At 33.8% G+C, this 17,504-nt stretch overlaps 2 protein-coding genes across 2 annotated transcripts; both read right to left on the bottom strand.

Moving 5' to 3' along the window:
• Window positions 1–1,305: 1,305 nt before the first annotated feature.
• On the bottom strand, window positions 1,306–6,769 carry LOC147555414 (chaperonin CPN60-2, mitochondrial-like). Its single transcript, XM_086662942.1, has 18 exons — window positions 6,482–6,769; window positions 6,329–6,353; window positions 5,855–5,986; window positions 5,435–5,594; window positions 4,771–4,946; window positions 4,577–4,672; window positions 4,390–4,494; window positions 4,223–4,309; window positions 4,019–4,108; window positions 3,833–3,913; window positions 3,674–3,742; window positions 3,314–3,391; window positions 3,117–3,212; window positions 2,858–2,957; window positions 2,636–2,739; window positions 2,057–2,162; window positions 1,843–1,921; window positions 1,306–1,708 (listed from the first exon to the last, which is right to left on the bottom strand). Exons 1-18 carry the CDS (start codon window positions 6,517–6,519, stop codon window positions 1,600–1,602), a joined length of 1,731 nt encoding a protein of 576 aa, XP_086519068.1. The 5' UTR covers window positions 6,520–6,769; the 3' UTR covers window positions 1,306–1,599.
• A 1,578-nt stretch (window positions 6,770–8,347) lies between these two features.
• On the bottom strand, window positions 8,348–13,221 carry LOC147555413 (uncharacterized). The gene is made up of 2 exons (XM_086657769.1): window positions 13,066–13,221; window positions 8,348–9,079 (listed from the first exon to the last, which is right to left on the bottom strand). Exons 1-2 carry the CDS (start codon window positions 13,219–13,221, stop codon window positions 8,348–8,350), a joined length of 888 nt encoding a protein of 295 aa, XP_086513895.1.
• Window positions 13,222–17,504: the final 4,283 nt, after the last annotated feature.

The raw sequence follows: 17,504 nt of genomic DNA, 5'->3' as shown, positions 1-17,504 counted from the left end.
AGCAACAGCAAGTTCACAAGTAAAAGGTCCACGGTCCCCGTTGTTCAATCAGATCAAACGATTTTAGTTGTAGTATACTATTATATATGATTAGGCAACATATATGATTAGGTTAGAAATAGAATTAGTAGAGATTAATTTTGACCGTAAACTATTCGGGCTTGTATAATGTATTATACAAGGCCAGCGCTTTGGGGAAAGCTAAATAGTTTCCGGGGTGTGAAATTTTAAAGGGAATATGTATAATTTTAGAGATTTTCCGGGGAAATAAATTTTAAGGGGAAATAAAAAAAAACACTCCACCTCACCTCACTCTATCTCCACCTCACCTCACTCTCTCTCCACCTCACCTCACTCTCTCTCCACCTCACCTCTTTGTCTTCTCCGAATTGGTCGCCGGCCGGAAAATTTTCCGGCCGGCGACTATTAAAAAAAAAAAAAAAATTTCACTCTCTCTCTCTCTAAACTCCGGCGAAGGGGTTTCCCTTCGCCGGAGTCCCGGTCTGTTGAAGAACAGACCAGTCCGGTCTGTTCTTCAACAGATCCGGCCTGTTGAAGAACAGACCGGACTGGTCTGTTGAAGAACAGACCGGACTGGTCTGTTGAAGAACAGACCGGACTGGTCTGTTCTTCAACAGGCCAGATCTGGTCTGTTCTTCAACAGGCCAGATCTGGTCTGCTGAAGAACAGACCGGAACTCCGGCGAAGGGAAACCCCTTCGCCGAAGTTTCTAGAGAGAGAGAGAGTGAAATTTTTTTTTTTTTTTTTTAATGGTCGCCGGCCAGAAAATTTTCCGGCCGGCGACCTAATCGGAGAAGATAGAGGTGAGGTGGAGAGAGAGAAGTGAGGTGGAGAGAGAGAGAGGTGAGGTGAGGTGGAGAAGCTATTTTGCTTTCCCCTAAATAAAATTGTCAAACAAATTTGACCAATTTTTGACCAAGTCTTCACACCCCGGAAACTTTTTAGCTTTCCCCAAAGCGCTGGCCATTATACAAATCACATTATTTTCTCAGGCACCAAACATATCCTAAACCTAAGTTTTGGTGTATGCCACTCTCTCCACTTGGATTAGAAGCAAGGTTGTGAATGTGATGGGTTTGCCTTGATATTTAAGCAAGTTTGACCACTATAAAACATGATCCAATTATGAGCATCACCATCTTTTCCTATTACCACCTATAAGCACAATTGGAAAAGGAAGAACCTTTGAGAACGTTCAACAAAAAAAAAGAACCTTTGAGAAATTCTTCCAAACAAACTCAATAACAAAAAACTCAAAATATATATATCCATTAGATTAGAGTATTTAGCAAATGAAATTTAACCCATTTTTTATTAGTGAAACTACATTAATTTGTGGAGGCTTGCTCAAAGTTATTTTACTTGGAAAAAAGAAAAAACAAGCCTCCCCATCAATAGAAACAGAGCAATATCTCACTATGATTACATGAATGTTCTTGCCTCTCCTAGAAAGCTAACAAAAAAGATATTGAAACCCAATATTAATAGGGTTAGATGGACTAAATTTTAATACCAACTACTACTTCAATACCTAAGGTTCTTCCTCTACTTTTATGAGTGAAGCACCTTCTTGTTTCCTCAATAATCCATGCCACCCATTCCTCCGCCCATTGCCGGCGACATTTCTTTATCATCTTTGGGTAGTTCAACTACAACTGCTTCTGTTGTTGTCATCAACGACGATACACTGCAATACCGAGCAGAAACAAAAACATAATCAAGAAAAAATCTCAAACAAGCCAGGAAAAGTTCAGAAAAGGAGTGGAGAAGAATCGATATTTGAAAGTAGAGAGGAAGGAAGATTGATTAGTTTCCTGTTACCTAGCAGCGTCAACCAATGCGGTCCTGATTACTTTCAATGGGTCAATGATTCCAGCCTTGACCATGTCGACATATTCACCTAGTCGGAGTAAGAGAAATGGAAAAGAGTTCGATGAAATTAGCAAGAAATCGAAGAGATCGAAAGAACTTCAGTTTTCTAGTTTACTAGATATAGTAAATTCGGAACCTGAAGAGTTGGAGAGTGTTCACGTACCTTTGGCTGCATCATACCCGAGATCAGTGTTCTCCTGCTCCAACAACTTGCCGACAACTACGGCTCCTTCAACTCCAGCATTTGATGCAATTGTTTGCACTGGAGTCTGTTGTTTTCAATCAATCCGTCAGTTTCAGATCATGTTAGTGCATGGATGATACACGTACTGACGTACACACCTAACAACACGAGAGGTGTGCAGGCAGGTTGGGCTAGACCAGTCCGTTGCAACACTGTGACCAGCACCTCACGTGTGTGAGAGAGCTGTCTGCACATGTTCATCTCTCACATGATAGGTGGGCTGACAGGTTGAGCTGAAACCAGCTGATCACAACCTCTCGTCTGAGAGGTTTAAGTATTATAGACGGGTCACCATCTATACACTTTACGGTTTCCCATGTGGCCATGTTAGTGAGGCTTGAAATGATTCTTACTAGACATTGATTTCATAGATTGTTCAGTAAACCATTAACCATGTTGCAGTGTTGCAGATAATAAACTTTATAGACATAACTAGGTGAGTAGCTTCCCAGGAAAGATTATTTTTACCGATAAGAAGACATGGAATAGGATTCAAACCTTGAGAGCATTCTGAATGATTTGAACACCGATCTTTTGGTCAAAGTTGGCAATCTGCAACTTATCTAGCTCCTTTGACGCGTAAAGGAGTGCAACACCACCACCTGCAAAATGATAATCGTTTCAAGTAACTCTTTGACAACAGAAGCTGACCACAGATTAAGGATGACACTGATATACTATACATAAAACCATTAATCAAAAAATAAGAGAACAAAATACCAGGAACAATGCCCTCTTCAACAGCTGCTTTCGTGGCATTTAATGCATCAGTCACTCTATCTTTTTTCTCACCAACTTCAGCTTCACTTGCTCCTCCAATCTAAACAGTAAAACAAACAATATCATCTGTGTTAAATTGAATCTCCCAACGGTTAACTACAAGCAATTTCAGAAGTTGGACGATAGCCGTCATAAATCAAAAAATCGATCTTACATAGGTAGATTTCATAAAAGTTATTGCAAGTAAGAGGGGTAATACCTTCAAGACGGCAACCCCACCAGAAAGCTTTGCCAACCTCTCTTGCAGCTTCTCCTTATCATAATCAGACGTGTTTGCTTCAATTCCAGATCTCAGCTGTACCAGAATATAGAGGGCGAACACAATTTAGGGCTTACACGGATCGCTAACTTCTCACAAAAAAGAACAATGAATTTAAATATGTATAGCAACAAAACCTGTTCACATCTCTCTTCAATGGATTTTTTGTCACCGGCCCCATCAAGAATGACAGTGTCATCCTTCGATATTGTCACCTAAAGTGTACAGTTACAAGGTGAGTTAAATAACACCAAGTGAATAAAAAGAATTCTAGTGGAATTCTCGCAAATAGTGGATGACTTCTACGATTAAGAGGGCAATGAAACAATGAGGCAAATAAGGGACAGAATTTCACCACAGCCCTAAACCAGCTCTGATTAAGGCATGAAAAAGAGGAAGCACATGGCGACATTTTATAAAAGTTGCCACAAAATATATGATAAATATTACAGGCTTAAGTATTTTGATATATGTATTTAGGGTTCTAGATGATTTACCTTTTTGCATGTTCCAAGGTGCTCCAGGTCGACCTTTTCAAGATTCATGCCAAGTTCTTCAGTTATGACCTACAACACAAAATAACAGTGCTTCATTTAGTGCCAAGTTGACTTTAAAAATAAAAAATGCAAATAATGAATGCATAGTAAGAAGCTTACTTGTCCTCCTGTTAGAACAGAAAGATCTTGCATATATGATTTCCTGTTTTCTCCAAAACCAGGAGCCTTGATGGCACACACCTGCAACATAATTCCAAATTCTCCTTCATTGAACCGAACTGCAATTTAACATGGAAAACCCATAACCTGTTCTAAGCAACAGAAAGAACGAAACAGATACTGCACCTTGATGCCAGCTCGAAGCTTATTTAAAATGAGAGTTGCTAGTGCATCACTTTCTATATCTTCAGCCACAATCAACAAAGGCCTTTGCCTCTGGAAATAAGCAATTCAAAAACACAATGAAGTTATGTATTAGTTCAATTACCAGTTCCCAATCGGAGGAAACTTAATATGACTAATGTCAATAACAAAGTGATGTTAGCTTACCTTCAGTGCGAGTTCTAAAACTTTCACCACAGCATTTATGCTTGAAATTTTCTTCTCGTGGATTAAAATGAGAGGATCATCTAATTCCTGCGAAAAGAAAAATTACATGTTAAACTCCACACAGCAAAACAACTTCAATAGCAAATAAACAGTGCAACAGTACTTACACATTTCTGGTTCTTCTGGTTGGTAATGAAATAAGGAGAGATATATCCTCTATCGAGCTTCATACCCTCTACAACTTCTAGTTCATTATACAATGTCTTCCCGTCCTGCAAAAAATTTAGACAGTTTCTGTAACCTTGATCATTGAAATCTATAAATGAAAAACCCCTGAAAAATGAGACCACTTACAGAAATGGTGATGACTCCTTCTTTGCCTACTTTCTCCATTGCCTTGGCTATCAGTTCACCAATTTCCCTATCTCCATTTGCTGATATGGTGCCAACCTTTACAAGCAACAAACATCAACAACCAAGTATTGCTCAATTGTTTAGAAGAATTTATTTCGCTAACAATGGCAATAACAAAAGTAAGCGAAAGAAACCTGGGCTATTTCTTCAGATGTACTAATCATGCGTGCTCTGCTTTTCAAAGTTGTCACGACAGAATCAACTGCCATTGTTATGCCTCTTCTAAGGTCCATTGCATTCATTCCAGCAGCCACAGACTTGCATCCTTCGGAAAATATAGCACGTGTAAGGACTGTGGCACATGTGGTACCTGCAACCATGAAAAGACAAGCAGAAGGATCATTAGTAACTTATCATGCAGCTTACATTAAGACAGTGAAAGAGCATTATTAAATACTAATACAACCATAACAGATTCAGTACGGATTTTGCATACAGTAATTGGTGCTTATACAATGCTGAAAACAAGTCAAAAATTATTTATATCACCGAAAATATCTTAATTGGCTTGATGGTGTCTCAAATCAGAAAAAGGGAAATATAATGTGATGTGTATATCCACGAAGAATAAGAATCACACTACAACTATTACACAATTGGATGCAAGAACAAAAATTCTTAAACATCAAAATCAGAAACCTTGCTCTTGGCAGACGGCAGTAGAGAGACACATGTTACTACCCAACCGAAGTGGGGTTCTAAAAAGATCCAAGATTCTCAATCACATAATGTGGCTGCTAATATTGTATAAAAACACGATAATAGAAACATCTAATATAATGCATAATGAAGCCTTACCATCGCCGGCCACATCATTGGTAGCATTCGCAACCTGTTTTACAAGGCTTGCACCCATGTTCTTAACTCTATCCTTGAACTCTATGCTCTTTGCAACAGTGACACCATCTTTTGTAACTTTCGGCGCCCCATAGCTTTGTTCGATTACAACATTTCGCCCCTTTACAAAAATCAAACCATCAAAACCACCATCCATCAAATTTAACATATGTTTACTTGCCATAACAAAGTTCGAATACGAATTAAGATCTACGCCTAACCAACCAAAAAGAAAATGAGTTCAGATAAATATAAAAGATCTAGAGCTACCAAAGCTGAAAGTATCAACATTCCCGACCCCATATATAAAAGCAATCTAAATTGCATAAAATGAATTTTTCAATTAAAATTCTTAACAGACTAAAGTTATAAAGGTTATACCTTTGGTCCCATTGTCACTTTCACAGCCTCAGCAAGTTCTTCAACACCCCTAAGCATCAAGGCACGAGCTTCAACTCCAAATTTAATATCTTTCGCTGCATAATTTCTGTTCCAACTCACTCTACTACCAATCTGAACCACACCAAACACAAAACAACAAGGTTAAAAAGAAGAGTAGGTAGTGCCGCGTCATTTTTATTGTCTTGTTCTGACTCTAATAGACCCAAAATCAACCCAAATCAGGCATTTAGACAAGTCAACATCACAAAAATATACAAAAACAAACTTCAGAAATCTGACTCGAGACAATTCAGACCGCGAGTCAGATTTCAGATCCGACTTATAAACACAAAAACACTACCTAAACCCTATTTTATATTGAAGATCAATCCATTCAATCAAAAGATTAAAAGGAAATGAAACCGGCAAACCAAGCTAAACAAATCATAAGGAAATAAAATCTAACACCCTTACTTGCTGAGTACTGTTCCTGACGATCCTGCAAATGAAGAAGATGAAAGAAATGAATAAAAATGGTGAAGAATAAACAAAACCCAGAATCAAAAAACCATTAAAAAGCTTAAAGCAAGTTACTTTCTTTAAGTTGGCAGTAGTTCTAGGGCTTACCGGGATTTGGAGACAAGGTTAGCAGCTGCACGATACATTTTAGTGGAGAACTAAAATCTTGGAGTTCTTACTTTGTGTTTGGTATTTGTGGGGGAGTCTCTCTCCCTGCTTCTATCGGCGGGAGCGTGAAATAATGATCAAAAGAACGAGACTGATTGGGGTTAGGGTTTTAGGGGGGTATTGGATTGGGACTTTCACGGACATTTGAGAGTCCGCGAAAGTCCGAGGCATTCAAATCCAGACATTTGAGAGTCCACGAAAGTCTGAGGCATTCAAATCCAGACATTTGAGAGTCCACGAAAGTCTAAGGCATTCAAATCCAGACATTTGAGAGTCCACGAAAGTCCGACGCATTCAATTGTCTTCCAAAATGTCCCAGACTTTGGTGGATTTCATAGTTTGATGGATTTTGTGAAGGATTTGGGACAAATTTGGAAGCCAAAATGTCTTTCAAAAAACAAGAGACATTTGAAGTCCATCATGTGATCAAACAACAATAATAATATTAAAATAATAAATGTCTACCAAATGTCCATCAATGTCCACAAATATTCACAGATGTTTACGAAAGTCGAAAAATATATATTTGCAATGTTAGTATAAATATATTATTTCATGTGATTAAACAATAATAATAATATTAAAATAACAAATGTCTACCAAATGTCCACAAATATTCACAGATGTCTACGAAAGTCGAAAAAAATATATATTTGAAATGTTAGTATATATTTTTTGTGATTAAACAATAATATTAAATATATTATTTCATGTGATTAAACAATAATAATAATATTAAAATAATAAATGTCTACCAAATGTCTACAAATGTCCACAAATATTCACAGTTGTCTATGAAAGTCGAAAAATATATATATATATATATATATATATATTTTTTTGTTGAGAGAAGTCGAAAAATATATATTTGAAATGTTTAGTATAAATATATTATTTCATGTGATTAAACATTAATAATAATATTAAAATAATAAATGTCTACCAAATGTTCACCAATGTCCACAAATATTCACAGATGTCTACGAAAGTCAAAAAAAATATATATTTGAAATGTTAGTATAAATATATTATTTCATGTGATTAAACAATAATAATAATATTAAAATAATAAATGTCCACAAATATTCACAGATGTCTACAAAAGTCGAAAAAATATATATATTTGAAATGTTAGTATAAATATATTATTTCATGTGATTAAACAATAATAATAATATTAAAATAATAAATGTCTATCCCCAGGACATTTTGTCTATGGATCAAATGTCTTGAAATGTTTATAAAGACATTTTGTCTACAAACTCAATGTCTTGAAAATGTCTATGAAGACATGTTGTCTATAAAAAGTCATCCGAAATGTTTTGAAATGTCTTGAAATGTCTACGGAACATTTTGTCTATGAAAGTCTGTGAAAGTCCCAATCCACTACCCCCCCCCCCCCCCTTAGTCTGTTTTAGGGTTCTAAAATGGTAATTTAATTCTTTTACTCTATTATTTATCTTGATGTCATTGATATTTTTTTTTTGTTAAAATTTTTTTTTTTGATGAGATATTTTTGTTGAAACTTGATAAAAAAATGTTTTTTGAGAGATGTAATTTCAGTCCTCAAAGATAAATCTGGATAGTGTAATCACAGTCATCAAAAATAAAGATATTTACTGATGTAGATTCTATGTAACGTTACATGTACATCATCTATTTTCCATTCCGTAAAGTATTTAGTTTGGTGTTATTCGAATGGCATTGCTTTTTTTTTTTTTTTTTTTTTTTTTGAGAATAATCCCATAACTGGAGTACATTACAATAACAGACCAAAGGGAACCATGAAGGACTAAAAACCAAAAATTACAACATAGGGACTAAAAGCGAAGCCGCTAACAAATGGGCGTCCTTATTGTACACTCTATTACAATAAGACACCTCCACGTTCTTTTCCAGGATGATAACCCTAATCCTTTCAATCTCCCTGATTAGGCGCCACGGGATATCACCATCAACGGCTGAAATTGCTTCTATCAAAACCCTAGAATCCCCCTCTATTATAAAACCTTCTAGCCCTAAGTCATTTGCTAGCTCTAAGCCGCACTTTAACCCTTCCATCTCACTATAAATTGGGGATTTTGGTTGTAAAAGCTTTGATTTCGAATACATGGCTACTCCTTCACTGTTCTTGGCAATGGCCGCACATGAAGCCATGTTGTCCCTATGTGCTCCATCGAAATTTATTTTGATCTTACCTATCGGATGGGGAATCCATCGATTAACCTGCAACAAGTTGTTAGAAACCTGATTTGGTTCAAGGTTAGAAACATACCTTGTTTGATCCATTGCTTTCCAGAGGCATCTAGTCAGATCGATCTCTTTGTTTTGGAAATGAGCTTCGTTTCGTGATTTCCACCATTCCCACAGTAGGTATGTGATTTTGTACCATTCTGAATCATCAAGTTGGTTTGATGTGATGGTATTTGATAATAAACTAATGGGTTCTCGATCTCCTTGGTACAGGTAATTGATCCCAGCCATCGAGGCAAGCTCTCTGAATTTAGGGCAGTCTCCAAACAGGTGAAACCTATCTTCCTGTTGAATGGCATTGCTTTATACAAACATATGAAGTGATCTTGAATTAAAGTGACAGAAAACGTCTTACAACTTGCACTATTTTGCAAAAAAAAAAATCTATTTTAATACACCATGATGATGTGACTTAATATGCACATGATATTATCAAACGTCTTCTTAATCATTAGTAACACCTAATGTCAACCCCACAAGTAGAATATTTTGAAATCTAAAATTTGTCATTATGATCGGTCAACTAAGATTGTGTATTCTCATAAAAAAAAACTAAGAATGTGTATAATAAGTGTAAGTGGTAGTATAATACACCAACCCAAAAATTGACATACCTATGAATTTTGACAAATACGGACGACATGTTGTTCTTCATGAAGAAATATATTATTGCCCAAGTTTTTGTGCAATATTTTTAGATTTGATTTTGTAAAAAAAAAAAAACAGATTCGTGGATTTGTTAGAATACATTATTAATTCAACAAATGAAAACAAAATTTTCAACAAAAAAAAAAAAAAAAAAAAATGAAAACAAAAAATACGAAGTAAGAGTAATGGTAGGTTCTTAACAAAAAAGAGAGAGTAATGGTAGGTACTTTCCCTACCATGATAACACTGGGCATGTAGAGAAAAACACACTATTTATTTGTTTAATTTTGTCATATTGCTAAGATTATACCATATTGTTTATTCAATGAGTTTAATTTCCATAGAAGAAAGAGTAATTTAAAATAGTTTTTACAATAAGGTAATCTGACATTAATAATCTTTGGTAATTCAACTAACAACTATCTCAATCAGTTAAACAAACGAAGAAGAGAAATGAGTTTTTCTGTAGGTATCGGCTTCTCCACGAATTCGTCTAATCCTGACTCCATGAATTCTTCCTCTTGCATTTCACGAGCGGTGACCCCCACCAACAAGCTACTTTTGCGCCTTGAATAAAGTATAGGATTTTTGAGTTTAAGGTCCAAAAATAGGGGGGGTAATTAGTCATATATCCACTCCTAAATCAATAAATAAAATAAAACCAAAATAAACCGAAAATGTAAAATAAGTCCAAAAATTCACTATTTGGTGGGCCCCATGCATCAATCCTTCAATTTTCTCTCAGATTTGCCCTTTCATAAATATTTTTTAACCATTGGTAAACCAAAGGTTTATAATGGTTGAGTTAATACAATTATTCTTTCTATAAATTTTATGAAAGAATATTTATGGTGGATATTTAATGTTAATCTTTATTTCTAAAACTTATATTTTTCTAAAGTAACCTACCAAATCAATGGATATTTACCTAAAACTAGTTTCTCTCTCCCAAACACGAGTTTCTCTTTCTGTAACTATATGTTCTTTGAATTCAAGAAAATATATTATTTCCAAAACTGATATTTGTCTAAATTAACCTACCAATTCAATGAATATTTACCTAAAACGAGATGCTCTCTCCCAAAAACGATTTTATCTCTCTGTAACTCTATGTTCTTTGAAGTTCAAGAAAGTATGAATTTGTTTTTTATCTCTACCTCGATCCAATTAAACATCTACAAATTCTTTTGTGAGGTTAAAAAGCAAACTATTTTGCTAGCATCTTACTGATTCTACTAGCATATTTTACATTCTACTAGCATTCGATGAATGAATTGGACAAAGTAGTTTAAAAAGCAAATACTATTTAGCTATCATCTTATTGATTCTAATAGCAATTTTTACATTCTATTAGCATCGGTTGAATAAATTTGAATATAGTAGTTTAAAAAGCAAGAATATTTTGCTAGCATCTTATGAATTTGTTACAATAGGTTAACAAATACTTTTTAGTAATTTTATGAAAGAATATTTATGGTGGATATTTAATGTTAATCTTTATTTCCAAAACTTATATTTTTCTAAAGTAACCTACCAAATCAATGGATATTTACCTAAAACTAGTTCTCTCTCTCCCAAACACGAGTTTTTCTTTCTGTAACTATATGTTCTTTGAATTCAAGAAAATATATTATTTCCAAAACTGATATTTGTCTAAATTAACCTACCAATTCAACCAATATTTACCTAAAACGAGATGCTTTCTCCCAAAAACGATTTTCTCTCTTTGTAACTCTACGTTCTTTGAACTTCAAGAAAGTATGAATTTTTTATTTGCTTTTTATCTCTACCTCGATCCAATTAAACATCTACAAATTCTTTTGTGAGGTTAAAAAGCAAACTATTTTGCTAGCATCTTACTAATTCCACTAGCATATTTTACATTCTACTAGCATCTGATGAATGAATTTGATAAAGTAGTTTAAAAAGCAAATACTATTTAGCTAGCATCTTATTGATTCTAATAGCAACTTTTACATTCTATTAGCACCGGTTGAATAAATTTGAATACAGTAGTTTAAAAAGCAAGAATATTTTGCTAGCATCTTATGAATTTGTTACAATAGGTTAACAAATACTTTTTAGTAATTAAAATATATTATGTGAAATTGTTTTTGTTACATTTTCAGTATTTTACTAGCATTTTCTTGATTCTGTTACCATCTGATATGAATTTGTTACAATAGGTTGATTCTAATAAAATTTTATGCTGGTAGAATCTTATCGAGTCTAACAACATTTTTAACATTTTATTTTAACGTTTGTTTTTTCTTACTCTTCACTACTGTAGATGATGAATGAAACCATCAATCGATTCTCTCTCTCTCCCACTCGATGCTTTCACCTTTTTTACTCAGTTTAATTTGGGCGTCGATGATGGATGAAATCAAAACCTAGTTCATATATTAGAAAGTGACGATGCTCCCTCTCTCTCTTCGGTTTGCTTTTGTCTAATTCTAATAGAAATATAAAAGAAAGTATTCTGCTAAACGGTAAAGGTAACTATTTTTTCGGAAGGAAAGTTTGTTTTTGAGGAAATCATTTAACGAATCTCTAAATATTATGGTATATATTATTTTAGGTTATTTTTTTTAACTTAGGATAGGTTAGACAGTAAAAGATAATGAGAGGATAGACATGTAATTTACTTTGAGTGGATTTATTTTCTATTTCAGATTATCTTTGGTCTCTAGACTCATTGATCATGCGATTTTGGACTTAAAACACATCTCCCGTAAAGTATATCGGTTACCTACAAAAAAACATAATAGTCCCACGTATCTATTATCATTTCATTTTTGACAAATTTATCATAGTTTGACTCCAAGTGTTAATACAATTTGGGAATTAAGTAAGGTTATCAAATCATTTTGCCGCATGAACATGCTGGACTATTGGCATATGTCAAATCAAATCTTTGCATATGTCAAATCAAATCGAGCTAATGGCCACGTCAAGAGCGCCCTACCTTACCGCCGTTGATGTTATTAAATGAGCCAAGCCAAGGCCCCTGGTTGCCTAGTTGCAGCGGCCTAAACAGGCTCGAGTATTGGCTACGTCAGGCATGGATCAGACCAAATCGAAGTAATGGCCAAATCACGGGTGCCCTACCTTGCCCCTGCTATTGTGTGGCCCAAGCTAGGGCGCCTCACTTCCTAGGTGGGGCGGCGTGAACATGCCCGACTATTAGCTACGCCAGACATGGTGTCGAAGCGACTGAGCCAAAGGCCAAGCCGACGTTCCCCTCTCTTTCAAGAGAGCTCACAACATATCAAGTCCTGTTAAGGCCGGACGCCTCGTTGCCTAGTCGAGGCATTCCAATTGATGCTTCAATCTAAAACGATCCAACAACCACACCAAAATAAGCAAAAAGAAATTACGACAATTGTAGATGTTAAAACTACAAAATCTTTTCCGTAAATTCTATTACGGACTCTTCCAAAAAATATTTCAATCACCTATATTTTTCACATACCAACTATCATAAAATGAAAATTTCAACACTCAAACTTCGAATTTTTTCACAGATTATACTAAAAAGTATTACTATGGAGTTATGATCCATCAACCTAAAGTCTATGTATGGAAAACGTTTTATAAATTAGGGAAAAAATGTTTTATACCTCAGGGCCATTCAAGAGTGGCAAGTCATAATCAATGAGAATCAGATCAAAAGAGGCTCCAAACTCACAAAGCGCCACTGCTTCAAGTCCATCTTCCGCTTCCCAACACTCAGCACCGATCTTGGTTAATTGAGTTCGATAAATCAAACGGCTCATTTTTGAATTATCAACAACAAGAATGGTCGGTGTGTAACTTAAACCATAGTCACTAGATTTACCGATCGGAGGATGGACGGTGAAGATCGTGTTTTTGTAACATTCGGATAACAACTCAAATTGGTGAAAATCAAATATTCTCATCTTACTCCGAAAAGGAAAAAAAATAGGTTAGATTTGATTAAATTTAAACAACACTAATTAGATTTGGTATAAAAAATTGGATCGTGCTATTCTCGTTTAATACCTTGTCCAAAGTACTGTTCAAACAAAGCGAATTTCAGATTTATTAATCTCGGTCGTTCAAATCTGATGTTTGATATTGATCCCACTTTCACGACCGTCAGGGGTTGGTGAAAATTTTGGACAAACTAAAAAAATTTAGAATGTAAACCAAGACTTACCAAGGAAGAAAACTAGAGAAGAAAAGGAAGAACTCTTTCTGGCACTACAATGACCCGAAATCTCTTATTCTTATAGAAATTCAAAAAGAGAAGTTCTTAGTTTGATTTTGTGAAGTGAATGAAAAGATATACCGGAAATAATGAAAGTGGTTTGAAAAGATTCACATAATCTATCGTGAACATAATCTAAGAAGTTGTTTTCTATATTTTAGTAAGGAAAAGATTCGAAAGTAGAAGCACATAGATTTTCTATGAAAGTGCCGCATTTATGAGTTTGCAACGGTCTAATGTCATTTGTTTTAAGATATGCATTTGTCCAATTCAACCTATCTGATTCTCTAAGTTTTTATTGTCTAACTTCGTGAATTGTTTGTACAATTGTGCATTTGTGCCTTCAGTAGGTGCTTTTAGCAACACTCATGTCCCTCCTTCAAAGAGACAACTATAAACTCGAAATAACTAATATTTATACATATTACCAATAAAGAGGCCCAAGGATACCTCTCAAGTTTCAAGTGTCAATTAGTGGGTTCTCTTATGAATATTTAGTCTCATAAGTTTCGACGGTGGAAAGGTGGCCAATACGTGGAGAACTGTTTTCTTTATATAGACAACTATTTTTGGGGCAACTCCATAAAGTCTTAAATACTAACAGTTACTAACTTGTGGACCATTAACAAAATAATAGTTCAAAATTAAAAACCTAAGTTGTCTTCTTCTTCATCATCTTCTCCATCATCTTCTTCTTCTTCCTTCTTCTTAGTCTTCTTCTCATTCTTTTACTGCTACTAAAAGTAAACTATAGTTTCTACCACTTCCTTGTATTTTTCATCAAACCCTAGATGAATGAAGAAGATAAAACTCATCAATCTCCACTTGTTTGTAAAAAAAAAAATCTAGGGTTTTGCAATTTTTGATTTCTAGATTTTAAAAGTTTAACGGATTTTAGGGTTTTTAGATCTGATCTTTCTGGTTAGGAATATCCTTCAACAATTCCCTTCCCTTGTTTGATGTCATAATCTTCTCCAAAAAAATTATCTCTCTAGAATTTTGGGTTGATGTTGAAGATGAAGTAGTAGAAGAAGACCAAACTTACTTAGGGTTTATGGAGAAAAGAGAGAGGTGTTCAAATAATACATCTAATTCTAAGAGAACTTGAGTGAAAATAATAGAAAGTTGTCTCCTTAGAAACTGGTGTCCATATAAAAAAAATTAATTATTTTGGTTGTCCACATAAAATAGTTGTCCATATAAGAAAAACGGTTGCCCACGTATTGGTCACCGGTAGAAATACATGTCTATTTTGGATGGAGTGTCTTACGAGTAGGTTACTTAAAAACGAGAGGCAAATAGTCTCTAATTTCAAAGAGTATCAAGGCATTTAGGGTGGGCCTATAGAATCTTGGAAAAAAACAACCTGTTTTCATTGGATTTTTATCTGGTTTTGACTGGTCAATATGGACAAGTACAACTGACAAGTTTGGGTTGTTTTAGGTGGTCATCAATTCAAAACCAATACATTATATCATTGGTTGCTAGATCGTCCTTCTTCCATGTGAGACTATTCTCACATGTTCGTTGACGTGTGACGTTATTTTTAGCCTAATACTTAGAATTTTTGGGCTTATAGCCCAAAAAACGGGTCCTAATAGTAGATATAATCCTCTCTAATTCTATAAAGAGTTTTAAAACCAAAAAAATAATATAAATGGATATCTAGTCCATTTGGTCTCATCTAGAGAGAAAACACAAATCTCTAGAATAAATATTATTTCATAATCCCTAATCTAACCTTTCCATATTTTATAACTGATTTACCTTCGAAATCTACGCATATCTTTTTGCATATTTATCTCTCATATTTCTCTCCAATCATGTTTCTATTCAAAGTAAGGATATCTTCATTATTTTCAGTAACGGAAATTCTTTATTTGATCTCTCTAAAACCGATTCAGTTGACAAACCTCCATTAAACTCAGAAAATCTTCTTCTTCTACATTATATTGCTGCTCAAATTCATCATTTATCAGGTTTAGTACTTTCGAAATCTTTATAAACACCATTGTTAATATCTAATATTTCTTCTTATAACTAAAATCCTAATTATTTCGCTCTATTATAAAACGTATCAGATTTATGATACATATCTATAAGATCTGTTTAGGAATTCATTAACTTCGAATGTATGATGCTTATTTTCTCTCTCTAAAATTTTCATAACTGTTTAAGATCTTTATGTTTATTCCTTATTCAATGATTCATAACTAAAACCCTAAATTTTTCATAACTGTTTAAGATCTTTATGTTTATTCCATATTCAATGATTCCTTCAATGTTAGTATGTTATGTTTGCATCCAGTGATAATATCATATTTCTTTAGATCTATGTTTAATCTTCTGTTGTTTCTGATATTTCGTGAGATCAGATTATCAATCATCAATCGAATGTTTGATGTTTATTTTCTTTCTCTCTCTTAAAATTTCATTTATGTTTTTTATCTTGATGTTTAATCCTTCAACTCGAGTTTGACATTATTGCAATCAATCATCATAGCAGATATCTTTAGATGTGTAGTTTAAGCTTAATGATATTCTCATTTTTTTCTTCAGATCTGGTTTTCAATCCGTACGGATTTATGAAACATTTGTTCTTTCGTACGGTTACTCATAACAGAATTTTCAATACATGTACTTTATCGTAAATTACCACAATTTATAATAAATTATGGGTAATTTATAGAACATTACCCGTGCTTTAACACCAAAACAATACTCATTTCATTAGTAGAAATACTTCGCTTTACTATCAAATCTCGTGTACTTTGCAATAAAGTATATATAATTTACGTATATCTTCATGTGCTTACCATTATGTATATAATTTACGTATAAGTGCACATAAATTATGTATTATTTATTTACTATTACGTGTACTTTTCACCCAAAACAGTAGCCTTCATAAGTTTACCAAACTACTCAAAACCTTCAAATGTTGTCAAAATTTGACAAACATTATACATAATTTACGAAACTGTACATGTAGTTTATAGTATAATATATGATTTTTTTTCTTTAATGTATGTGTATTTATGTGTGTAGATTTGATATATCAGATGAAATTTCAAAGAGAATCATCAAATCAAAGTGAGTAAATGAAACTAATGGAGAGCACATGGATGGACACCATTTTTGAACCAAAGAAGATTTTGTACTTTCTTTTTGTAACAGAATGTAAATGATATGTAATGTAAAAGAAATTATGTGTAATGTAAAAGAAATTATGTGTAATTTATTGAACAATACCCACATACATTTGATAAATTATGTTGTATACTTGACAAATGATGGTTTCCTCGTCATAAATAATACATAATTTACGTATTTGTTTCATAATTTGTATTCTATTGTATTTATGTACGTGTAAAAACGAAAACATATGTTGCTTTAATGTTCCCAGAAAAATATACTATTTCCAAATCTGAAAGTTAAGTGAGAGAAGGTGATACATATGTTTTGTATATTAACCCCCAAATCACGCTAAATTGATCCTAGAAAATATACTATTTCCAAATCTGAAAGTTAAGTGAGAGAAAATTGATTTGAATCGAAAAAAATTTGCATAGTAAGAGAGAGAAAATTGTTTTGGTTACGATTTTTGTTTTGAATTGATTTGGAAATAGATTTGCTTTCCAAAACGGTTAGAAGATAGAGAAAAATCAACTTCGGAGTTATACGTTAGCTGCTTTAAATCCCCTAAATCACGCCCACATTAGAAACATTCCAAATTCACCCTGAAAAATTAAAAATCCCGTCATTTTTGTAGGAGGGACAAGGACGACAGTTATCTCATAAAGAATGGGTCCATAATGTAAAAGGACT

This window comes from Eschscholzia californica, unplaced genomic scaffold (assembly GCF_041429995.1).
Source record: "Eschscholzia californica isolate CP2 unplaced genomic scaffold, dmEscCali1.0.p SCAF_2, whole genome shotgun sequence".
NCBI classification, from domain to species: Eukaryota; Viridiplantae; Streptophyta; class Magnoliopsida; order Ranunculales; family Papaveraceae; genus Eschscholzia; species Eschscholzia californica.
Note: the sequence above shows the minus strand (reverse complement) of the source record. Positions and strands in the feature narration are given on the sequence as shown.

Excerpts from the sequence above, each read along its gene's own strand:
- LOC147555414 (XM_086662942.1), bottom strand. The coding sequence starts at position 6,519 with ATGTATCGTGCAGCTGCTAACCTTGTCTCCAAATCCCG. Across the intron at positions 5,595-5,854 it reads AAGTGACAATGGGACCAAAG|GGGCGAAATGTTGTAATCGA; the intron begins GTATAACCTTTA and ends ATTTTTGTAAAG. Across the intron at positions 2,163-2,635 it reads TCATTCAGAATGCTCTCAAG|ACTCCAGTGCAAACAATTGC; the intron begins GTTTGAATCCTA and ends TGAAAACAACAG.
- LOC147555413 (XM_086657769.1), bottom strand. The coding sequence starts at position 13,221 with ATGAGCCGTTTGATTTATCGAACTCAATTAACCAAGATCGGTGCTGAG. Across the intron at positions 9,080-13,065 it reads CACTCTTGAATGGCCCTGAG|GAAGATAGGTTTCACCTGTT; the intron begins GTATAAAACATT and ends GCCATTCAACAG.